The sequence below is a fragment of the Mercenaria mercenaria genome, chromosome 18 (assembly GCF_021730395.1).
Source record: "Mercenaria mercenaria strain notata chromosome 18, MADL_Memer_1, whole genome shotgun sequence".
Taxonomy (NCBI): domain Eukaryota; kingdom Metazoa; phylum Mollusca; class Bivalvia; order Venerida; family Veneridae; genus Mercenaria; species Mercenaria mercenaria.
Window position 1 is genome coordinate 2,720,678 of NC_069378.1, and position 27,414 is coordinate 2,748,091.

At 34.5% G+C, this 27,414-nt stretch overlaps 1 protein-coding gene across 1 annotated transcript in view; it reads right to left on the bottom strand.

Moving 5' to 3' along the window:
• LOC123539375 (cardioacceleratory peptide receptor-like) overlaps positions 1 to 26,543 on the bottom strand; it is a 56,520-nt gene extending 29,977 nt beyond the window's left edge. The window contains exon 1 of the mRNA XM_045323940.2: positions 26,036 to 26,543. Within this exon, the coding sequence (XP_045179875.2) occupies positions 26,036 to 26,104 (69 nt within the window). The 5' untranslated portion in view covers positions 26,105 to 26,543. The remainder of the gene's footprint in view (positions 1 to 26,035) is intronic.
• Positions 26,544 to 27,414: the final 871 nt, after the last annotated feature.

Here is a 27,414-nt window from a genome sequence, read left to right on the forward strand (position 1 = left end):
GTAAATAAATGAAGGCTTTAAAACTTAACTAAATGTTACGGAAATGCTGGTTTTACTGCTTTTTACGATGAAAAAAAAAACGTTTATAACGCTTTACTCCAGGTAAACAGTCTCGATTATAATTATCTATATTTTGAATTTATAATTCACTAATTCGGCTATAGCGCTATTGGCTACGACGACGGGAAACTGTCTTTATTGCAGCGGTGGTCCGGGCTTTGATTTTAAAAACAAAAACTCATATTCTAATGTTCATAATATGACCAAACTTCAATTTGAGAGAAAGATTATTTTTAGCCAAATTTGGAGGTTATTGCCTTTAAAATAAATAACAAAATTTCATCAAAACAAAAAATTATATTTTCAATCCTTGCCTGAGGAATTTATTCTATACCGCAAATATTTCAAGTTTCTTATAAAGCACCTATCGACGTCAGTTTAGCAGTATATTGTCACGCTCTCTCATGGATCAAACGAATTGGCTTTCTAAACTTATCCAGTAGAAAAATAGATTCTATAGCACGATGCCCTGTTCGTTCTTGTCATTTGCAAGAAGTCAAATGTTGAAAAAAAAAGAACCCATACTATTTTCTGCAGATGTTGCCAGCAGACCTCAAAATATAAATGTTGTAGGCGTGATTGCTCATAACTGATCACATTTCAGATCACTGCAAGATTAATGACATTGTGGAGCAGCTGAGTGATAAAAACTTTCGTATTAAAACCTCTCCTTAAACTATATACTGTCCTACATATATGCTAGGGCCTACGTAATGGCAGCCCAATTGCTCGAAAACGCCTTTGAGAAAAGGGATATTTCATGTTCTCAATGATTATTATGAAATACAAAATGTATTTCATAAATGTATTATTTTATTACCTTGAAATGTCACGAAGAACACAGTATTAGATATATAAAGCATTTTCATTTTCTCAAATTACTTTCTTGTCTTCCTTTCAGACTACCAGTTTTCAAAAGTCACGATTTCATTCTTTTCTGCTCACTATGATAAGCAAAGTATATTACACCATATTTGAATTTGCAACATATAGCTGACGATTACTTTTTTAAAAGAAAATATGTATGCTGCATAATTTCTTTCCTGCTAAAGCTTTTCCAGTCCGTAACCATGCCTTAAATGGATAGCTTAGTCAGTATGTTTCTGTCAGTCTTCTGTATGTTTATTATGTCTATTTACTCGAGTATGTTTTGGGACCTCCATGACCGAATTTTAAGTGTCGCTGAATCCTCTTGCCCCTTTCCCGATAAGGTTTTGCAATCTCGCTTGAGTGGGTGAACTCTTCATATGAGGAAGTCATCCATCTGGCTTACCGTAGGTTGGTGGTTCTACCCGGGAGCACGTCCATGTCCTAAATAATACACGGAGGGACGCCTGTTGTATTTCTGCACCAACAAATTGAAAAGACGCCGTATGATTAAATTGCGTTGATGTGACTTTAAACCCAACAAAAAATTAAACAAAACAAGCATTTCTCTATTTTACAGTGTGCCTTTTGTTAACATTGCTCAAAGGTTCCACATTTATACATAGTCTGCTAAAACATTACGGTTTGAGAAAGCTTTGTTCTTTTCAACGTAGATATCCATACTTGTGTTGTTTTTTTTACATTTAAGATCACGTTTCGACATATAGCTGCGAGCAACACGAGAATGAAAGCCATGGATCTGAATCACTTTCCGTACACTTTTACGTTATGAAAAGTTTTTTTTTGTTGTATCTTCTTTCTATCAAGAAAGTTTTTCATAACGCTTAGGTGAACGTCCAGTGGTCGGTAAGTGTCATATTGACTGCTCATTTCAACTGAGTAGACAATATCAAAGAAGGGCTGGTAGAATTATTTCCTATCTTCAGCTGCAGAGAACAGTTGGATAACGAAGACAATGAGGTCTTGACAGTTGTGATACATGAGAAGGGAAAACGGACACAGTGTCAAATTAAACTTAGAAAAATCAGGATCCAAAATACGTTTCAAAAATCTATTTCAAGAAGCGGTTAGACTTATTTAAAGGGCGTATTCAAAACTAATTTTCACATGTATGGAACATCCACAAAACCCAAAATTTATTGGTTTGTAACACATACATGTACAAGCATTGTGAGTATTGTCAGCGTGTGCCGATGTTTGCTTGTTTTACGTTTTACAAAATGGACAAATGTTAAAATCAAAATATCAAGCAAGTGATACAAGAAGCCATGTGGTTTTACTATTTTCAGAAGACACTCTTGTTGATAGATTCAATGGTAATTGTGAGAAGAAAAATCTATTTTAATACTTTCATAGGAATGGCACTGATATGCACTGATTGTTCTTGTATGATTAGAAGCTTTGCACATATTTAGCAAGATAAAATTACCACATGTGCCTTAGATGTAGTCCATATGATATCCATGCCTTAAATGGATAGCTTCATCAGTATGTTTCTTTCATTCTTCTGTATGGTATATGCCTATTTACACTAATATCTTTTGGGGCCTCCATGGCCGAATGTTTAAGGTCGCTGAATTCTCTTGCTTCTCCACGATAAGGCTTTTTTTACCTCGCTTGAGTGGGTGAACTGTTCATATGAGGAAGTCATCCAGCAGGCTTACCGAAGGTTCGTGTTTCTACCCATATAATGCACGCAGGGACACCTGCTGTATTTCTTTACCAGCAAACTGAAAAGTCGCCATATGATTTAAATTGGGTTGATATGACTTTAAACCCAACAAAAATAAAACGAAACAAGCATTTCTCTATTTTACATATTGTACCTTTTGATAACATTGCTCGTTTAAGGGTCCGAATCTATAACTAGTCTGTTATAACATTACGGTTTGAGAAAGCTTTGTTCTTTTCAACGTAGATTGTCTTTTAGATATCCATACTTGTTTTTTTTTTTCTAAATTTATGATCGTGCTTCAACACATAGCTGCGAGTGGCAAGGGAATGAAAGCCAGTGACCTGAACCACTATGGAAAGTTTCTTTGTTATGTCTTCTTCTATCTCGAAAATAGTTCACAACGCTTTTAAAATGAACGTCCAGAGATCGGTAATTATCTTTCAACTGCTCATTTCAACTGAGCAGACAATATCAAAGAAACGCTAATAGAATTATTTCCATATCTTCAGCTGCACAGCGCAGTTGGGTATACTGGTTAGCGAAAACAATGAGGTCTTGACAGCTGTGATAAATGAGAATGGAAAAGGACAAAGTACCAAATTAAACTTCGGAATATCAGGCCGAAAACACTTTTCAGAAATCTTATTTCAAGAAGCGGTTAGACTTATTTAAAGGGCGAATTTAAAATTAATTTTCACATGTTTGTTTTGGGCTTAACGCCGTTTTTTTTTCAACAGTATTTCAGTTATAGAACGGCAGGCAGTTAACCTAACCAGTGTTCCTGGATTCTGTATCAGTACAAACCTGTTCTCCGCAAGTAACTGACAACTTCGCCACATGAATTAGAGGCGGAGATCGATTGATTTCAGACACAATGTCTTTTATCAAATCGTCACGTAGAACATATTCCCGAGGATCGAGCTCGCGATCCCGAGATCCGTAGATCTGCGCTATCCCTATTGAGCTATGCGGGTGGTCTTTTGTTGGTTTGTATCACATCCATGTACATTTATTGTGAGTGGGGTGCCAGCATATGCCGATTTTTGCTTTTTTTACTTTGACAAAATGGACAAAGATTTCAAACAAAATATAAAGCAAGCTATACAAGAAGCCATGCGGTTTTAATACTCTCAGCAGACACTCTTGTTGATTGAATCAATGGTACTTGTGAGAAGAAAAAAACTACTTTAATACGTTCATATGAATGGCACTGACATACACTAGCTTCTTTGACAAACGAGATAAAATTACCACATGTGCCCGAGCTGTATAATAAATTATGGGACCCTCGTATGGGTTGGCGTAATATATAGATGAGTAGTGAGGACTGTCTCTTAACAGAACATTTGGGAAAAAGCTTATATTTATGCATAACCTTTAAAATACTAAATTATAGAATAATTTTGCATGAATAAAACAATTTCGATCAATCTCTCACAATTTTTATTTGTTCATATGCACTAGGACGGATGTTTAGGTGAATACATCGTGTTTCACGTAATCGTGCAGCTTAATTGAATATTTTTATATTATTCATTGACACAACATATTTTTGTGCAGACTAAATATCCTTTATATTTTTCGATTGAACCAAGAGCAAATAATACCAAACTGGGATTGAGTGAGTCTGTTCATTTGAGTTGATGAAATATGCAATACTTTTCACATTTCCAGACAGGAACTTTTTATGCACTCTAAGGTCTCAAAGGTATCAAGACTTTCGTCAAGCAATAAAGTCCCCTACCGGAAGGCGCATTAAATATTTGCTGTCATAAGATCCACATTTGTAAGATTTAAATTTAATTGAAGTACCAGCATATTCTTCAAATAAAATACTATCTGTAAGTTAGGTTTAATAAAAAAAAATCTTGTACATAAAAAATAATAAAGACCTATCTCTTGTGGTTGACAAATGGTCAGGCAGACAAAAGACGGACGCATAAAACACAAGATAGAATGATCTGTACATTATACATATTGCTTTCTGTCCATGCACGTGCTTCATGAAAGAAATCTCTTCTACTCCTTAAGTTATGACAGAAGTTACCTCAGTGTCTGTCAGGACAGACAGATAGATGAACGGACGGACAACTGGAGAGAAAAATAATGCGCATATTGTCCACACTGTTTTTCTCCTATTTACCAAACTTCCTGAAAACTAAATCTCTTGTAGGTTTTATATTATCTAAAAATCAAAATTGAATAATTAGTTGGTTTATTTTATTTTTTGAACATCAGTTTTAATAAGTACACAAGCTGTGCATTTTAAACTAAAAGACAACATTCAATAAAAGTTTTGACAATTTGCTTGGAGCATACCTTTGGGAGGTCAATTTGTGTGACATTTACATACTGTTCTCGTTAGAACTTGAAAAAAAAACTCATTACTATTTTTCTCTCCAAATAATGAGTTTTGAAGTCAGGAAATTTGTTATATCCTTCCGTAGAGACTATTTTTGCTATAATTGAGACAATCTTACTCAGAGGTTTTAACGAAATATACGTGTAAAAAGTTTTCGAACTATAAAACATGTATGTCAACGCCATTTCAACGGCAACAAAGGCAATAGAATTTTAAAATCATATCATATTTTGCTGCGCTTATGGACCCAGAATATTTCTATAACAAGTGTGACACACCTGTCAGAAGGCAAATCAAGTATGCTATCATAATAACAAACATCAGTATATGATCACTGCATGATATCACAAACATTATGGTTGCTATAGGTTTAGAGTATTGTAATAGTTTCATTTTATTCTATGGATTTATTTTAGAATTCAGTGCTATTTTTGTGCAATAATAATACTTCTCGCAAATTCATAAATCGCGCTAGCGATGCTTGAATGATTTGCAAGAAATCCCAATGTGATTTATAACCGTACGAGCGCATGAACGCACAAAAATAGCAACCAATTCTTATATTTACATTTTAGCAGTAGCTTGCTTTAAAAAATGATTCGCTTTCCACGACTATCAGAAAACCAAAAATAAATGTCAGGATGTCGATCCTTTCAACATCTAAATAAATCAGTCAAATCTATATGTTTATGAAAAACACTTGGCCAGCTGTATTCGTGTATTTGAATCAAATAAGATCAAATGATAAGAACGAATAATCCATTAATAGATCGGGGAAAAACAACTTAATCATTATATCTGTCTTTAAAAGAGGAGATGTAATTAAGATTTTGTAGCGATTGGTCTTGATGGATTTGGTTTAATGCCATCATATGCACGCCAAAATTAATCAGAATTTAGGTTTCCAATAAGGCGGTACAAATATATCCCTCTAATTAAATGTATCTTATTTTTTTGAAATGTCGATTATGAGACCGTATAGGCCAATAAAAGTTTTTTACTGCTGAATGCTCAATAATGACTAGTAGTTAAAAGCAATGCTTTCAAGAACATGAGAGTAATGGACGTTAGTCTGTTTGGAATGGCACGTTCTGGGCGCTAGAGATGTTGCAAAGTTTATAACCTCCATTAAACAAATTCACTTAGGCCAGGTCTGCTTTTTTTCTATAGGTTGTGCTCCATGCTTTCAAAGGAACTTCTTACAGATTTTATGTCTATAGAATATAAGATATCGTTTATGTCAGTGGTGCTTTGGGATGCTCACAGTATGGTGTTCCGTAAGAACCAACGCCTTCTCCCTATGGAAGCAAAGCGCGAAGGTACGATGGCGAAACGCGACACTACGATGGCGAGAACACAACTGAACGATGGCGTATTGTTGCACTTTGCCATTACACCTTCGTGCTTCACCATCTTTGCCTAATATCTCAGTTGTTTTCAAGGCATTGAAGTATCTTAAATTGAAAATTAACGTCTTTGAGGATTCTGGATTTTCTTTCACAAAAATGAAATATAATTCTTTCAAAGGGTAGATTTATTTAGAGCACGAAAATGCTACGTGTGCTTTATCATGTATTTTAGTCTCCTCTTTGTACATACATTAAGCATACAATCTAAAGACAATTCGAATAATAAGTTCTGTATCATGTAGATAAATATTAAAGCGCTCCACTATTGCAAATCATTTTCCAAATTTCAGCAGACTGTTTTTTTAAACCAAGGGATTTTACTATTTGTGTGCGACTGGATCTATAACCTACCTACTTGTCAATAACAATGAGTAAAAATAACATAAAATGTAAAATGAAACTTTTTTTCATATTATATACACTATATACATATAATAACTCGTTTTCCAGAAAATCACTAAATATGGAAATGATTGTGTATCAGAGTCTTGTAAACTTCGAGCAACGAAAGCAAATTTAATCTTGTTTTATGACTGTTTCTGTGTTTATAGTTCAGTGATATTTTATTAACTGATTTTCAAAATTACAACGAAATTCCAAAGTTATCTCAGTTTAGTAAACCCACATTTTCACCTCTCGCGGCACTTGCAGTTACTGTCAAATATATATAAAAAAAACTAAATAGGATTTTTTTATGATTTCCATTGCTTAATTTGACACTGCTTTACGCTAATATTATATGATTTAGGTATAACCATAAATTGAAAACTATCTTTCTTAGCATTAGTTATTTCGTTCTTGTCTATGTCTTCACGAAAAGACATCACTTCACGTGCCTTTGGTCAATAAATTGAATATAGCAACTGATTTATATAATCATTAGACGCAATATGTTTTGAAACTGTATTACTTCGACAAAGCATAAAAAAGCCCTACCAGACGAATATCATTAACTTTTAAATTATTGCCAAATATTTCAAAATAGAAATCGAGACAAGACACTTGCATCATTAACGTTTGTATTTGCAACACAATATTTAGTTAATTGAGTTGGAGACAAGGCATACCAGAGATAAATAGATATAACTTCAAACGATGTTTAAAGAGTATTATCACAAAAGAAAGATCAAGTGCAGTAAAAGGATTGTCGTTATGATCTCCCTAGCAACAAGTTTCTAAAATGCAAAGTATACGTTTTCTTCTAGACAGAAAAAATGCAAGTGAAATTACACAGTGGTTTTAATACAAATCAATATCTTCAGTTTAGAAAATAAAAGTGTTCGATATGGAAATAACGCAATAAAGTGTAACGTTTGTAAATAACACCACAACAAGTTAAAACCGATGAAGAGGACACTCACAACACTAGGAACGCGATGTCAATATCTTAGCAACACCAGGAACGCGATGTCAATACCTTAGCAACACCAGGATCGCAATGTCAATACCTTAGCAACACCAGAAACGCGATGTCAATACCTTAGCAACACCAGGAACGCGATGCCAATACCTTAGCAACACCAGGAACGCGATATCAATACATTAGCAACACCAGGAACGCGATGTCAATACCTTAGCAACACCAGGAACGCGATGTCAATATCTTAGCAATACTAGAAACGCGATATCAATACCCTAGCAACACTAGGAACGCGATATCATTACCTTAGCAACACTAGGAACGCAACACGAAGTCAATACCTTAGCAACACCAGGAACGCGATGTCAACACCTTAGCAACACCAGGAACGCGATGTAAATACCTTAGCAACACCAGGAACGCGATGTTAATACCTTAGCAACACCAGGAACGCGATGTCAATACTTTAGCAACATCAGGGACGTATTGTCAATACCTTAGCAACACTAGGAACGCGATGTCAATACATTAGCAACACCAATACCGCGATGTCAATACCTTAGCAACACCAGGAACGCGATGTCAATAACTTAGCAACACCAGGAATGCGATGTCAATACCTTAACAACACCAGGAACGAGATATCAATACCTTAGCAACACCATGAACGCGATGTCAATACCTTAGCAACACCAGGAACGTGATATCAATACCTTAGCAACACCAGGAAAGCGATGTCAATACCTTAGCAACACCAGGAACACGATGTCAATACCTTAATATAGGTATCAATTTCCTATTAACCCTTAACCTGCTAAATTTCTTAATGAACTAGTCCATCTTCCGATTTGGACAGTACCATTAACTGTTAAAAGGGGAGCATACCGAAAAAATACTGGTTGAATAGCGAACAAGTCAGATCATGATCAGACTGCATGGATGTGCATGCTGATCATGATCTGCACTGGTCGCAAAGTCAGAATCAATCATTCGTGTCAAGCATGATAAGGGTTTTTCAGCTGAATAATACAAGATTCCCTCCATTCGCAGAACGTAAGATTCGAGAAACACGGAACTATCGGTATCCACAATTGTCAGTCCAGAACATTCTATACATTGCAACTATTGTATGTTTGTTTCACACATTCCATTTTTTGTGATTTCTATATTTAATGACGCGTCTGACACCGACGCTTTTCTCCTAACAGACAGATATTTCAGACAATTTCGACATTTATTGACTTTGACGCATAATTTAAAAAAAAAACAACAATAAAATGCACACGTCACGGTTCCATTGTGTATTGAAAAATGTTTCAAATTTACATATCAAATCATTTTTGAATGTATGGACACACTTTGTTCAAACCTGTTTAAATATATATGATAGGTCATGTTGCTCATTTGAAAGGGAAAATATATTTACACGTTGGTACATTGGTATTGGTGTTACTTTACAAATCAGTTGATTTCGCGTTTTATCGCTTTATAAAGGGTTGATTCGGATACATCAAACAACGTTAGAAAATACCCAATGCGCATTTTTCACTAAAATAGTTTATTTTAGATGCTAACTTCATCTGTAGAATATCCTCATCAAATGAAATTAACTTGACTGTATAAATTAACTGTGTTTATTATATAGCTATTATGATTAAATAGCATGTATAACATGGTGGCTTAATAAGGATATATCGTTATGTTGCGTTGGCTTGCGTGCGGTTTATGTTACACGTTCCTTTTTGTCCCCATGGTGCACTTGCCAACACAAAATTATATGAGCCGCGCCATATGAAAACCAACATAGTGGGTTTGCGACCAGCATGGATCCAGACCAGCCTGCGCAGGATCCATGCTGTTCGCTTTCATAGTCTATTGCAATTAGAGAAACCGTTAGCGAATAGCATGGATCCTGACCAGACGTTGGTTTTCTCATGGCAAGGCTCAAATGTGTTGTTCCAGTGCGCGCGACAACGCGACGAAACGAAACTGACAACGTGATAAAAAGAAACATAAAACGCGACAGAATGAAGTAATTTATTTCGTTGTTGACAGAGCTTGGAGAATAAGCTCGAAATATTGAGCTTTACTATAACTTGAGTAAACCTTTACACAGGTGATGGATTCTAAAACTTTTACTGGAAGCTAACAAGGCACACCTGTTCGCAAGAAATTGTTTTCTTTGCAGTGAACGACATCCGGCAGCACAAGTTTTCAAAGAAAATGGAAAAGCTTGTCATTGGTATTCTAAAGCAAACGTTGCGAATGTCAAATGACGTCATGGTGTAATCGGCTCCCTATAAGGCATTTCCTGTGAATTACTACCTTCGTGCCTATAAGAAATGTCAAAGGTTTCGAAATCATTTGTTTACAATAGATAAATTGTCAACAGTTCTGCAATATTTCACGATTTAGCCAGCTTTCTGTTAAGGAAATCTCAATTTTGCCCTAAATATGCAAATGACATATTACCATGTTTCTCTTAAAGTGGAGTTTATCATTAAATTCTGTTAAGAAAATACTAGTTTTCACTGGGTTGAACAATTTTCACGAAAAAAAAGGAATTTTTCTTTATACGTTTAAAGGTATTTAATGTCTCCGTTACTATTTGCAATGTAAAATTAACAATGTATAAGGTCTTTTTATCAGTCTTTAAATTTTCCAGCCTTACACTTCTTGCGAGAATGCCCATGTCTAAATTATTGGGTTGGCCATAATGCAGTAAAACCATGGTTACGTGACTGAGACATAATATAATAAAAACGCTATTATTGCGTAGGTAGACATAGGAGGTACCTGCTTTCACCTCCATTTTACCCAGCAGCTTCTACACAAACTTGGAAGAATATAAGGTAGCTTAAAATCATCCGCAGACATTCTTCTTTACAAGAAAGCGTCAATAAACCTTATATCTGGCATGAAAATGACCCTACGCGGGAAATTGACCTTTACTACGCGGGAAAATGATCTTTACTACGCGGAAAAAATGATACTATATATAATGGTATGGACTACATTTGTATAACCAGCAAATTTCTATCTTCGTACCTTACGTGAAAAGTTCCCATGAACCTCCGGATTTAATTGAGTAGCGAATGGTTTCGTTATAACAAGTCCTCAAGCCCACTTTGACTCTTTCCCTTATTTCATATTAATGTCTTATTATTAAAAGACAAATATCTGTACGAAATATTTTTAGAATTAAATATTTCTTTAAATAAAAATGGACTCAGTGTTGTTATATTTTCTGGTTTGGGTTCATGGAGTACATTCATTTTCACTATAACAAAATTCCGCTTAAGGATATCTTAACAGATCATTTTATTATGAAAAGTACAATGAAAATCTCCACCCGTAAAGTTTTATCGAAATCGGCCTATAGTTTGTTAAATACTTCACGCAGCGCTGGGTTCTAACATCGGGATTGTAATATTATGATATAATACGCACGAATTGTACAAAACAAAAACTCTTCTACAAAGTGTAAAATAGAAACCAATGTATTGGGATACCTTAAAAATCACGATTTAGCCAGCTTTCTGTTAAGGAAATCTCAATTTTGCCCTAAATATGCAAATGACATACCACGTTTCTCGATTATAAATACCTATATTTTGAATTTATAATTCACTAATTCCGCTATAGCGCTATTGGTTACCACGACGGGAAGCTGTCTCTATTGCCGCGGTGGTCCGGGGTTTGATTTTAAAAACAAAAACTCATATTCTAATGTTCATAATTTGACCAAACTTCAATTTGAGAGAAAGATTATTTTAGCCAAATCTGGAGGTCAATGCCTTTAAAATGAATAACAACATTTCATCAAAACAAAACAGAAATTTTCAATCCTTGCCTGAGGAATTTATTATTTATTCTGTACTGCAAATATTTCAAATTTCTTATAAAAACGCCTATCGACGTCAGTCAATTCATTTTCACGCTCCCTCATGGATCAAACAAATTGGCTTTCTAAACTTATCTAGTAGGAAAATAGATTATATAGCACGACACCCTGTTCGTTCTTGTCATTTGCAAGAAGTCATATGTTGGGAAAAAAAAGAATCCATACTATTTTCTGCAGATGTTGCCAGCAGACCTCAAAATATAAATGTCGTAGGCGTGATTGCTCATTACTGATCATATTTCAGATCATTGCAAGATTAATGACATTGTGGAGCAGCTGAGTGATAAAAAACTTTCGTATTAAAACCTCTCCTTAAACTATATACTGTCCTACATATATGCTAGGGCCTACGTAATGGCAGCCAAATTGCTCGAAAACGTCTTTGAGAATAGGGATATTTCATGTTCTCAATGATTATTATGAAATACAAAATGTATTTCATAAATGTATTATTTTATTACCTTGAAATGTCTCGAAGAACACAGTATTAGATATATAAAGCATTTTCATTTTCTCAAATCGTAACATTTTTACATTACTTTCTTGTCTTCCTTAAAATTTCAGACTACCAGTTTTCAAGAGTCACGATTTCATTCGTTTCTGCTCACTATGATAAGCAAAGTATATTACACCATATTTGAATTTGCAACATATAGCTGCCGATTACTTTTTAAAAGAAAATATGTATGCTGCATAATTTCTTTCCTGCTGAAGCTTTTCCAGTCCGTAACACGCCTTAAATGGATAGCTTAGTCAGAATGTTTCTGTCAGTCTTCTATATGTTTATTATGTCTATTTACTCGAGTATGTTTTTGGGACCTCCATGACCGAATTTTAAGTGTCGCTGAATCCTCTTGCCCCCTTCCCGGTAAGGATTTGCAATCTCGCTTGAGTGGGTGAACTCTTCATATGAGGAAGTCATCCAGCTGGCTTACCGTAGGTGCGAGCAACACGAGAATGAAAGCCATTGATCTGAGTCACTTTCCGTACACTTTTACGCTATGAAAAGTTTTTTTGTTTGTTGTATCTTCTTTCTATCAAGAAAGTTTTTCATAACGCTTAGGTGAACGTCCAGAGGTCGGTAAGTGTCATATTGACTGCTCATTTCAACTGAGTAGACAATATCAAAGAATGGCTGGTAGAATTATTTCCTATCTTCAGCTACAGAGAACAGTTGGGTAACGAAGACAATGAGGTCTTGACAGCTGTGATACATGAGAAGAGAAAACGGACACAGTGTCAAATTAAACTTAGAAAAATCAGGATCTAAAATACGTTTCAAAAGTCTATTTCAAGAAGCGGTTAGACTTATTTAAAGGGCGTATTCAAAACTAATTTTCACATGTATGGAACATCCACAAAACCCAAAATTTATTGGTTTGTAACACATACATGTACAAGTATTGTGAGTATTGTCAGCGTGTGCCGATGTTTCCTTTTTTTACGTTTTACAAAATGGACAAATGTTACAATCAAAATATCAAGCAAGCGATACAAGAAAACATAGAAAAATATCAAACAGGGAGTGCCACGCACCAAAAGCGCAGCCTCCTCATGTGGTTTTACTATTTGCAGAAGACACTCTTGTTGATTGATTCAATGGTAATTGTGAGAAGAAAAATCTATTTTAATACTTTCATAGGAATGGCACTGATATGCACTGATTGTTCTTGTGTGATTAGAAGCTTTGCACATATTTAGCAAGATAAAATTACCACATGTGCCTTAGATGTAGTCCATATGATATCCATGCCTTAAATGGATAGCTTCATCAGTATGTTTCTTTCATTCTTCTGTATGGTATATGCCTATTTACACTAATATGTTTTGGGGCCTCCATGGCCGAATGTTTAAGGTCGCTGAATTCTCTTGCTTCTCCACGATAAGGTTTTTTTTTTACCTCGCTTGAGCGGGTGAACTGTTCATATGAGGAAGTCATCCAGCAGGCTTACCGAAGGTTCGTGGTTCTACCCATATAATGCACGCAGGGAAACCTGTTGTATTTCTTTACCAGCAAATTGAAAAGTCGCCATATGATTTAAATTGGGTTGGTATGACTTTAAACCCAACAAAAATAAAACGAAACAAACCTATCTCTATTTTACATATTGTACCTTTTGATAACATTGCTCGTTTAAGGATCCGAATCTATAATTAGTTTGTTATAACATTACGGTTTGAGAGAGCTATGTTCTTTTCAACGTAGATTGTCTTTTAGATATCCATACCTGTTTTTTTTTCTACATTTAAGATCGTGCTTCAACACATAGCTGCGAGTGGCAAGAGAATGAAAGCCAGTGACCTGAACCGCTATGCAAAGTTTCTTTGTTATGTCTTCTTTCTATCACGAAAATAGTTCACAACGCTTTTAAAATGAACGTCCAGAGATCGGAAATTATCTTTCAACTGCTCATTTCAACTGAGCAGACAATATCAAAGAAACGCCGATAGAACTATTTCCATATCTTCAGCTGCACAGCGCAGAGTTAGGTATACTGATTAGCGAAAACAATGAGGTCTTGACAGCTGTGATAAATGAGGAGGGAAAAGGACCACGTACCAAATTAAACTTCGGAATATCAGGCCGAAAATCTTATTTCAAGAAGCGGTTAGACTTATTTAAAGGAAATTAATTTTCACATGTATGAAAAAACACTAAGCTCCAAATTTATTAGTTATTTTGTTGGTTTGTTTTGGGTTTAACGCCGTTTTTTTTCCACAGTATTTCAGTTATAGAACGGCAAGCAGTTAACCTAACCAGTGTTCCTGGATTCTGTATCAGAACAAACTATGCGGTTGGGCTTTTATTGGTTTGTATCACATCCATGTACATTTATTGTGAGTGGGGTGCCAGCATTTGCCGAGTTTTGCATTTTTTACTTTGACAAAATGGACAAAGGTTTCAATCAAAATATAAAGCAATCTATACAAGAAGCCATGCGGTTTTAATATTCTCATCAGACACTCTTGTTGATTGAATCAATGGTACTTATGAGAAGAAAATACTATTTTAATACGTTCACGTTGAATGGCACTGACATACACTACCTTTTTTGACAAATGAGATAAAATTACCACATGTGCCTGAGCTGCATAATAAACTATGGGACCCTCGTACAGGTTGGCGTAACGTACAGATGAATAGTGAGAATTGTGTCCTAACAGAACATTTGGAAAAAAGCTTATATTTATGCATAACCTTTAAAATACTAAATTATAGAATAACTTTGAATGAATAAAACAATTTCGATAAATCTATCACAATTTTTATTTGTTCATATGCACTAGAACGGATTTTTAGGTGAATACATCGTGTTTCACGTAATCGTGCAGCTAAATTGCACATTTTTGTACTATTCATTGACACAACATATTTTGTGCTGACTAAATATCCTTTATATTTTACGATTGAATCAAGAGTAAATAATACAAAAACCTGGGATTGAGTGAATCTGATCATTGGAGTTGATGAAATATGCAATACTTTTCACATTTCCTAGACAGGAATTTTGCATGTACTCCAAGGTCACAAAGGGATTCAAGATGAAAATGAACTTGTTAACTCATATGGCTGGTCATTTTTAAATAATGGAACAATCAATGAAGTATGTGATTTATTCGTTCAAAACTTTATCAATCTAGCAAAAGAATGCATCCCTAGGAAAGAAATTACAATAAGACCTAATGACAGACCGTGGGTCAGTGTTAGGTCCTCTTTTATTTTTGATATACGTTAATGATATAGCTGAAAATCTTGAAAGTTTAACACGTCTTTTTGCTGATGACAGTTCCTTATCTATAACTAGTTGCGACTCAAACTTTATAGAATTAACTCTCAATGAAGACCTCAAACGGATAACAGAGTGGGCAAAACAGTGGTTAGTTACATTTAACCCTAACAAGGCAGAAGTTCTTTACTGCTCTTTTACTAATAATTCTAAACCTACTTTGTATTTTGATAATGTTCAGATAAATTTTACTCAACACCATAAACACCTTGGTCTTACATTAAGTGATAACGGTACTTGGCATGAACATATTTCAAATATAACTAAATCTGCCTCAAAAATACTGGGATCAATGCGATTGTTAAAATTCAAATTAAACAGGAAAACTTTAAATCAAATTTACATTTCGTACATGCGGCCTATATTAGAGTATGCCAGTGTAATTTGGGATAGTTGTACCGAATACCAAAAGGAAAATATTGAAAAATTACAGTGCGAAGCTGCAAGATTAGTTACTGGTTTAAAAAAGTCCGTTTCGATCGAAAGGTTACTACAAGAAATAGGATGGGCACATTATCAGACCATCGATTGATTCAAAAATTAACTATAATGTATAAAGCAAAACACGGCGATTACCAGACTATCTTAATACTCTCTTTCGACATTAAGTTTCAGAAACTACTCCATATAACTTAAGAAACGATAATAATTGTGTTACAGTTGCAAGAAGAACAGAAATATTTTCCAAATCATTTATACCATCTGCTATTTCTGCTTGGAACAATCTAGAAATTAATATTCGAGAATCGTCCACTTCAAACGCTTTTAAGACAAGTCTCAAAGAAAACTTTAAACCTCCACAAGTTTATTTGTTTTACTTACCTGGTGTAAGGACATTGTCTTTTTATCACGCCAGAATTAGAAATAGATGTAGTAGTTTAAATGGTGATCTTTTTAAAAAATCATTTAAGAGATTCAGCTCAGTGTGAAAGTGGCTATGGCATTGAAGATGCTGAGCATTTCTTTTCTAAATGCAATTGTTTCCGAGATCAAGGACACCAATTATTTACATCCACACGCCCTTATCATCCCCTAAGTACTAACGCATTATTATTTGGTAAAGAAGATTTAACAATGGAGGAAAATTCACAGATATTCAACTAAGTGCAAAAGTTTATAAAACATACAGAAAGGTTTAAATAATACATAGTATTAACAAAAGATCAAACGACATCTTACTAATATCTGACTACCTTTATCCACCATTGTTCAAAGTTATATAAACGTTTAACATCTCGTGACAGTCGCAGACAGACAGAGAGACTCATGCCATCACATCGAAAGTTTAAGTTTTTTTTTCTTTGTATTTTTCTTTTGTGTTTTTTTTTTATCATGAAAAAGTGTTTTCATCTTCATTACTTTTTTTCTCTTATAAACACCTGTATATCCGCCATCTGTAGTTTATTATTGCTCGAGTGTATATGATGTTATTTTTTTTTGTGTTCGTTTTTTCTATCTACAGCTTAAGGGCAGGACAGTCTCTAATGTTGTCAGAACTTGTTGTCCGACCCTTTTGCCCCTTAATTATATATGTTTGAATTGTAATTGTAATAACATATCAAAGAGCAATAAAATATGATTAAATCAAAGGTATCAAGACTTTCGCCAAGCAATAAAATCCCCTACCGGAAGGCGTATGAAATATTCGCTGTCATAAGATCCACATTTCTAAGATTTAAATTTAATTGAATATTCTTCAAATAAGCTACTATCTGTAAGTTAGGTTTAATGAAAAATATCTTGTACATAAAAAAATAACAAAGACCTTTCTTTTGTGGTTGACAAATGGACAGGCAGACAAAAGGACAGGCGCAAAAAACACAGGAGAGAATGATCTGTACATGTGTATTATACATATTGCTTTCTGTCAATGCACGTACGTCATGAAAGAAATCTCTCCTACTCCTAATGTTATGACAGAAGTTACCTCAGTGTCTGTCAGGACAGACAGATGGGTGAACGGACGGACAACTGGAGAAAAAAGAATAGTGCGCATATTGTCCACACTGTTTTCCTCCTTTTTACCAAACTTCCTGAAAACCAAATCTCTTGTAGCTTTTATATTATCTAAAAATCAACTTTTTGTCATAGCTTTTGACTCTTTGTGGCCATAACAACGAAATTGTGGTAACAGCAACAAATTTAAAAGACATGCATATTCTCCATGTTGCCATCTATGCCATCTATCCACGTACCGAGTTTAATGAAAAGTATCTTGTTCTTTTTAAAATGTTATCGTTGGACAGATGGTGTTACAAAGAGTTATGATTTATCTATGCCACATTACACAGCCGACAGTTTTAAATTTTCCTATGATAGTCGAAGTCGCGGAAACATGTGTCTAATTTTCCAAGCAATAATTTGAACATGAAACTCAAATATCTTACCTTGTCCATTCTATAAATAATCATATTTAAAAAGAAAACAGTTAAAAATGACATTTTGTAGAATTTCAATATGTTTTTTTACCGTACATACGTAGTTCAAGAAGACAAAATAATGAAGTTGTCAAACTAAGCAAAAGTCTTTTCTTTTCTTTTTTAATCAACCCTTACCCAGATCAATTTTTATAATGAATTTATCCATCTTTCAATTTGGACAGTACCATTAACTGTTATAAGGGGTGCTTACCAAAATGACACTGATTGAATATCATGCGCAGGGAATAACACTAACAAAGTTTTCTACCGGTTGAATGGGGGGCGGGACTTCTGTATTGCCAATGCAATACTCGGTCACTTGCTTTTTTAGGTATTATTAAGAAATTCGCCAATGATGAAACATTTCGTTGATTATTACTCCACGCGTTTTCTACGCCGTAACTTTTCAACACATGAATAGAAGTTGTTACACGCCTATGTTTAACTACGGTACAGATCTCAATATTCAATAATTGTTTTTCACCTCGGGCGCTTAAAATATGCTGTATAAAATGCATCATTTAGGGATCGTTAATATTAAATACCTAGAAAAAACATCGTTTCCATAGCAACGTTGAAAGTCACTACTATGAAATATCATCAAGAATGTAAGTACATGTACTAAAATATCATACCACGGCGAATTTCTATTAACTGTTAACGTAAATTGAATAATTAGTTGGGTTTTTTTTTACATTTTTGAACATCAGTTTTATATACAGATAACTTTTTTATGCACAAGCTGTGGTTTTTAAATTAAAAGATAACTTTCAATAAAAGTTTTGACAATTTGCTTGGAGCATACCTTTGGGAGGTCAATTTGCGTGACATTTACATACTGTTCTCGTTAGAACTTGAAGAAAAACACCATTACTATTTTTCACTCCAAATAATGAGTTTTGAAGTCAGGAAATTTGTGATTTCCTTACGTAGAGACTATTTTTGCTATGATTGAGACAATCTTACTCAGAGGTTTTAACGTAAAATATGTTTAAAAAGTTTTCGAACTATGAAACATGTATGTCAACGCCATTTCAACGGCAAAAAGACAATAGAATCTTAAAATCATATCATATTTTGCTGCGCTTACGGAGCCAGTATATTTCTATAACAAGTGTGATACACCGGTCAGAAGGCAAATCAAGTATGCTTTCATAATAACAAACATCAGTATATGATCACTGCATGATATCACAAACGTTATGGTTGCTATAGGTTTATAGTATTGTAATAGTTTCATTTTATTCTATGGATTTATTTTAGAATTCAATGCTATTTTGGTGTAATAATTATACTTATTGCAAATCCATAAATCGCTCTAGCGGTGCTTGAATGATTTGCAAAAACTCCCAATGTGATTTATACCCGTATTAACGCATGAACGCACAAAAATAGCATCCAATTCTTATATTTACATTTTAGCAGTAGCTTGCTTGAAAAATGATTTGCTTTCAAAGACTATCAGAAAACCAAAAATAAATATCAGGATGTCGATCCTTTCAACATCTAAATAGATCAGCCAAATCTAAATGTTTATGAAAAACACTTGGCCAGCTGTATTCGTGTATTTGAATCAAATAAGAGCAAATGATACGAACGAATAATCCATTAATAGATCGGGGAAAAACAACTTAATCATTATATATCTCTTTAAAAGAGGAGAATGATGAAATTAAGATTTTGTAGCGATTGGTCTTGATGGATTTGGTTTAATGCCATCATATGCACGTCAAAATTAATCAGAATTTAGGTTTCCAATAAGGCGGTACAAATATATCCCTCTAATTAAATGTATCTTATTTCTTTGAAATGTCGATTATGAGACCGTGTAGGCCAATAAAAGTTTTTTTTACTGCAGAACGCTCAGTAATGACTAGTAGTTAAAAGCAATGCTTTCGAGAACATGATAGTAATGGACGTTAGTCTGTTTGGAATGGCACGTTCTGGGCGCTAGAGATGTTGCAAAGTTTATTACCTCCATTAAACAAATTCACTCAGACCAGGTCAGCTATTATTTCGAAAGGTTACGTTCCATGCTTTCAAAGGAACTTCTTACAGATTTTATGTTTATAGAATATAAGATATCGTTTTTGTCAGTGGTGTTTTGGGATGCTCACAGTATGGTGTTCCGTAAGGACCGACGCCTTCTCCCTATGGAAGCAAAGCGCGAAGGTACGATGGCGAAACGCGACACTACGATGGCGAGAACTCAACCGTACGATGGCATATTGTTGCACTTTGCCATCGTACCGTCGCCCTTTGCAATTACACCTTCGTGCTTCACCATCTTTGCCTAATATCTCAGTTGTTTTCAAAGCATTGAAGTGTCTTAAATTGAAAATTAACGTCTTTGAGGATTCTGGATTTTCTTTCACAAAAATGAAATATATTTCTTTCAAAGGGTAGATTTATTTAAAGCATGAAAATGCTACGTGTGCTTTATCATTATTTCAGTCTCCTCTTTGTACATACATTAAGCATACAATCTAAAGACAATTCGAATAATAAGTTCTGTATCATGTAGATAAACATTAAAGCGCTCTATTATTGCAAATCATTTTCCAAATTTCTGCAGACTTTTTAACCAAGGGATTTTACTATTTGTATGCGACTGGATCTAAATCCCACCTACTTGTCAATAAAAATGAGTAAAAATAACATAAAAAGTAAAATGAAACTTTTTTGCATATTATATACACTATACATATAATAACTCGTTTTCCAGAAAATCACTAAATATGGAAATGATTGTGTATCATTACAACTTCGAGCAACGAAAGCAAATTTAATCTTGTTTTATGTCTGTTTCTGTGTTTATAGTTCAGTGATATTTTATTAACTGTTTTTTAAAAAATTACAACGAAATTCCAAAGTTATCTCACTTAAGTAAACCCACATTTTCAACTCTCGCGGCACTTGCAGTTACTGTATAATATTAAAAAAAATTAGGTTTTTTATGATTTCCATTACTTAATTTGACACTGCTTTACGCTAATATTATATGATTTAGGTATAACCATAAATTGAAAACTATCTTTCTTAGCATTAGTTATTTCGTTCTTTTCTATGTCTTCACGAAAGGACATCACTTCACGTGCCTTTGGTCAATAAATTGAATATAGCAACTGATTTATATAATCATTAGACGCAATATGTTTGGAAACTGAATTACATCGACAAAGCAAAAAAATGCCCTACTTGACGAATATCATTAACTTTTAAATTATTGCCAAATATTTCATAATTGAGCTCGAGACATGACACTTTCGTCATTAACGTTCGTATAAGCAACATAATATTTAGTTAACTGAGTTGCAGACAAGGCATTCCAGAGATAAATAGATATAACTTCCAACGATGTTGAAAGAGTATTATCACAAAAGAAAGATCAAGCGCAGTAAAAGGATTGTCGTTTTGATCTCCCTAGCAACGTGTTTCTTCTCCCTAGCAACGTGTTTCTAAAATGCAAGGTATACGTTTTCTTCTCGACAGAAGCAATGCAAGTGAAATTACACTGTGGTTTTAATACAAATCAATATCTTCAGTTTAGAAAATAAAACTGTTCGATATGGAAATAGCGCAATCAAGTGTAACGTTTGTAAATAACACGACACAAAATAAAAAAAAGACAACCAGTTAAAACTAATGAAGAGAACACTCACAACACTAGGAACGCGATCTCCGTACCCTAGCAACACCAGGAACGTGATATCAATACCTTAGCAACACCAGGAACGCGATGTCAATACCTTAGCAACACTAGGAACGCGATGTCAATACCTTAGCAACACCAGGAACGCGATGTCAATACCTTAGCAACACCAGGAACGCGATATCAATACCTTAGCAACACCAGGCACGCAATGTCAATACCTTAGCAACACCAGGAACGCGATGTCAATACCTTAGCAACACTAGGAACGCGATGTAAATACCTTAGCAACACAAGGAACGCGATATCAATACCTTAGCAACACTAGGAACGCGATGTCAATACCTTAGCAACACCAGGAACGCGATATCAATACCATAGCAAGACCAGGAACGCGATGTTAATACCTTAGCAACACCAGGAATGCGATGTAAATACCTTAGCAACACCAGGAACGCGATGTCAATACCTTAGCAACACTAGGAACGCGATGTCAATACCTTAGCAACACCAGGAACGCGATATAAATACCATAGCAACACCAGGAACGCGATGTCAATACCTTAGCAACACCAGGAATGCGATGTCAATACCTTAGCAACACCAGGAACGCGATGTCAATACCTAAGCAACACTAGGAACGCGATATCAATACTTTAGCAACACCAGGAACGCGATATCAATACCTTAGCAACACTAGGAACGCAACGCGAAGTCAATACCTTAGCAACACCAGGAACGCGATGCCAATACCTTAGCAACACCAGGAACGCGATGTCAACACCTTAGCAACACCAGAACACGCGATGTCAATACCTTAGCAACACAAGGGGCGAACACGCGATGTTAACTACACTCTATGGCAACACCAGGAACGCGATGTCAATACTTTAGCAACATCAGGGACGTATTGTCAATACCTTAGCAACACTAGGAACGCGATGTCAATACCTTAACAACACCAGGAACGCGATGTCAATACCTTAGCAACACCAGGAACGCGATGTCAATAACTTAGCAACACCAGGAATGCGATGTCAATACCTTAACAACACCAGGAACGAGATATCAATACCTTAGCAACACCATGAACGCGATGTCAATACCTTATTAACACCAGGAACGCGATGTCAGTACCTTAGCAACACCAAGAACGCAATGTCAATACCTTAGCAACACCAGGAACGCGATGTCAATACCTTAATATAGGTATCGATTTCCTATTAACCCTTAACCTAATAAATTTCTATAATGAACTAGTCCATCTTCCGATTTGGACAGTACTATTAACTGTTGAAAGGGGAGCATACCAAAAAAATACTGGTTGAATAGCGAACAAGTCAGATCATGATCAGACTGCATGGATGTGCATGCTGATCATGATCTGCACTGGTCGCAAAGCCAGAATCATTCGTGTCAACATGATAAGGGTTTTTCAGCTGAATAATACAAGATTCCCTCCATTCGCAGAACGTGAGATTCGAGAAACACGGAACTATCGGCATCCACAATTGTCAGTCCAGAACATTCTATACATTGCAACTATTGTATGTTTGTTTCACACAATTCATTTTTTGTGATTTCTATATTTAATGACGCGTCTGACACCGACGCTTTTCTCCTAACAGACAGATATTTCAGACATTTTCGACATTTATTGACTTGGACGCATGATTAAAAAAAACAACAATAAAATGCACACGTCACATATTGAAAAAAAGTTTCAAATTTACATATCAAATCGTTTCTGAATGTACCGACAGATTTTGTTCAAAACTGTTTAAATATAAATGATAGGTCATGTTGCTCATTTGAAAGGGAAAAAAATTTACACGTTGGTACGTTGGCATTGGTGTTACTTTACAAATCAATTGATTTCGAGTTTATCGCTTTATAAAGGGTTGATTGGAATACATCAATCAAATTAGAAAATTTTTCACTAAAACAGTTTATTTTAGATGCTAACTTCAGCTGTAGAAAATCCTCATCAAATGAAATTGACTTGACTGTATAAATTAACTGTGTTTATTATATAGCAATTTTTATGATTAAAAAGCATGTATAACTGGCGTATCCATGGTGGCTGATTTAGGATATTTCGTTATGTTGCGTTGGCTTGCGTGCGGTTTATGTAACACGTTTCTTTTTGTCCCCTGATGCACTCGCCAACACAAAATCATATGTGTTGTTTCATATGTGTTAAAAAGAAACATAAAACGCGACAGAATGAAGTAATTTATTTCGTATTTGACAGAGCTTGGAAAACAGGCTCGAAACATTGAGCTTTACTATAACTTGAGTAAACCTATACACATGTGATGGATTCTAAAACTTTTACTGGAAGCTAACAAGGCACACCTGTTCGCAAGAACGTGTTTTCTTTGCAGTGAACGGTATCCGGCAGCACAATTTTCCAGCTTGTTGGAAAAAATGATTACATGTTTTTTAAAAGATAAATTCTAGAAAGAAAATGGAAAAACTTGTCATTGATATTCTAAAGCAAACGTTGCGAATGTCAAATGACGTCATGGTGTAATCGGTTCCCTATAAGGCATTTCCTGTGAATTACAACCTTCGTGCCTATAAGAAATGTCAAAGGTTTCGAAATCATTTGTTTACAATAGATAAGTTGTCAACAGTTCTGCAATATTTCAGTTTGATAGAATGGTTATTGTCTTCGTTTTCTTACTTCTGGACAGCTGCAAGTACTCTCAAAGACGTCAGTTTCTGTTATGATGTCCCTGGCCCTGATGCGAACCAATGTTTTGGGATACCTTAAAAATCACGATTTAGCCAGCTTTCTGTTAAGGAAATCTCAATTTTGCCCTAAATATGCAAATGACATACCATGTTTATCTTAAAGTGGTGTTTATCATTACATTCTGTTAAGAAAATACCAGTTTTAACTGGGTTGAACAATTTTCACGAAAAAAGGAAATTTTTCATTATACGTTTAAATTTATTTAATGTCTCCGTTACTTTTTGCAATGTAAAGTTAACAGTGTATAAGGTCTTTTTATCAGTCTTTAAATTTTCCAGCCTTACACTTCTTGCGAGAATGCCCATGTCTAAATTATTGGGTTGGCCATAATGCAGTAAAACCATGGTTACGTGACTGAGACATATAATAAAAACGCTAATATTGCGTAGGCAGACACCAGGGGGTACCTGCTTTCACCTCCATTTTACTCAGCAGCTTCTACACAAATTTGGAAGAATATAAGGTAGCTTAAAATCATCTGCAGACATTCTTCTTTACAATAAAGCATCAATAAACCTTATATCTGGCATGAAAATGACCCAACGCGGGAAATTGACCTTTACTACGCGGGAAAATGATCTTTACTACGCGGAAAAATGACGCTATATATAATGATATGGACTACATTTGCATAACCGGCAAATAACTATCTTCGTACCTTACGTGAATAGTTCCCATGAACCTCCGGATTTAATTGAGTAGCGAATGGTTTCGTTGTAACAATTCCTCAAGCCCACTTTGACTCTTTCCCTTATTTAATATTAATGTCTTATTATTAAAAGACAATTATCTGTACGAAATATCTTTAGAATTAAATATTTTTAAAAATAATGTTGGACTCAGTGTTGTTATATTTTCTGGTCCTTTGGGTTCATGGAGTACATTCATTTTCACTATAAGAGAATTCCGCTTAAGCCGGTGCTAGGGGTGGGCGTGAGGGGTGTGGCACATTTCATAACCTCTCAAGAACAGACTTAATCAAACCGAATCTGCTATTATGTTGCTTTGTTGCGTTCAATGCTTCCAAAGGATATCTTCACAGATCTTTTTATTATGAAAAGTACAATGAAAATCTCCACCCGTACAGTTTTATCAAAATCGGTCTATAGTTTGTTAAATACTTCACGCAGCACTGGGCTCTAACATCGGGATTGTAGTTATGATATAATACGCACGAATCATACAAAACAAAAACTCTTCTACAAAGTGTAAATATTTCGGCTTATAACCTACAGTTATATAAGTGAGTTTACAATTTCGTAATAAAATAATTAAAATGAAAGAATAAAACCACTTTATATGATTGTGCTACTGTTTATTAGTCCTACAAGACAAACTATACGAAATCATAAACCAGGTACCTTTAATTGATAGTGCATCAATATTTATCAAAATTTAGATTAAAGTTAGACTTCTTCTGTTTCTTTTAAGAAAAAGTATTTTACATGTAAATGAAACACAATAAATTTGGTTCTTTCCCGATATATTCTAATAGCTGCGCAATTATAATAACTATTAGTGTCATTTGAACTTTTAATTGTAAATTTTGTCTAAAGATATAGAGGCTAGATTATTTCAACTTGTAAATTCTTTTGTCATAATGTCGGCACTAGTTGTTTGGTAACAAAACCAAATTATCAAGTAGTCACTATAAGAAATTTCATTATGGTATTTACCAATATTCCATGTATATAAAACGAAATCAATTTTCTGCCTACACAGAACTTAAAGTTAAGTAATTTGGCATTAAACCTACCTGGTAGAACTCGTACGGATTATTTGTAGAATTTCCAACTACTGTTGCATTACTCCTATTGCCCGTCATCTTTAGGTTTTCACTTGAATCCAAATTTTCTAAATTATTCCTTCTAAAGCTAGATATAATTCAACTATCCGAGTTAATTATTTACATGTGTTAAATTTGTATTAATTTTCTTCTACATGACTAGTTTCTTTTCTTCTAGCGAACTCTTTCAGCTGATTGTTTAATCACAAAAAAAAATATTTTATCTTTTGTATTTTTGTTGTTTTATTGTTTCATTTTTTACCCTGCACTTTGTTTGATTGGAAGATTATTAAATTTTCAATAAAGCTAAAAATAAGAGCAACAGAAATCCTTTCGCAGCTACTTGTGTCTAGTTTATTTGAAATTGTCAGAGCACCTTCACAGAAAGTCACCAGTGGAATATATCTAAAGGATATTTCCAATAGAGCTTTATCCAGAGTTGCTAACGTATGTTGTAGGTTTCTTAGCAATTGTATTGACTCAAATAGTTTTTGACCTCCTCTTCGTTGTTTTATAACGTTCAAATATGTGCAAATTGGGAGATTATTACTATCCGGCAGTAATTGTCATCAGTGCATAACTAGATTATTCACCTTACCGCCTACAAGTTATTAGTTTAGAATCAGTACAGTAACATGTTTAATTAGTGCTAATTTTCCTCGCACCTTTCGTTAATGACATATTATATGATAATAAATACAATGTCGTTTTGTTGTTCCGATCGATGATGACTTTCAGATACATTGTTTCTTTGCAATACAAATTAGGACCTCCTTCAGCCGTAAAGTCCTATGTCTTTCAGGTTAGTTTTATGATGTTTAGAGTTTAATATAAGAACAGTTATTGTGCTAATTTTCAAGGAATTGATTAAAAGTCAAACATCATCTGTTGCACGGCAAACTGACATAAGAGAGACGCAGCAGAAAAATGTGAGCTTATTTATGATTAGAAAAGAAAATACGTAAGGGTAGATTTCTCGGAAGCATAACGCACCACAAACACATCCTCAGAGCCAATTTGCAAAGTAGGTCAACAACAAAAAGAATGTGTAACGGAAAGAATATTATAGACGAGTTGCTTAAAAAATCAAATCGAACAAGGACATTTTAATTTTATGCAAAATATAGAAAAGGGCAAGGAAGGGGTAGGGGGAGAAAGGGGGAGATATAATACTATTTATCACAATATATTGTCTTAATGGCGTGTTTTGTAACATTACAAGAAGTGTGCTTATTTGTTAATAATAAATGACATTCCTTCTATTATAATTATTTTATTTAATATCAGAACAGAACAGATATTTTATTAACGTATACAATACATGTATCTTGTTAATACAACATGAGATT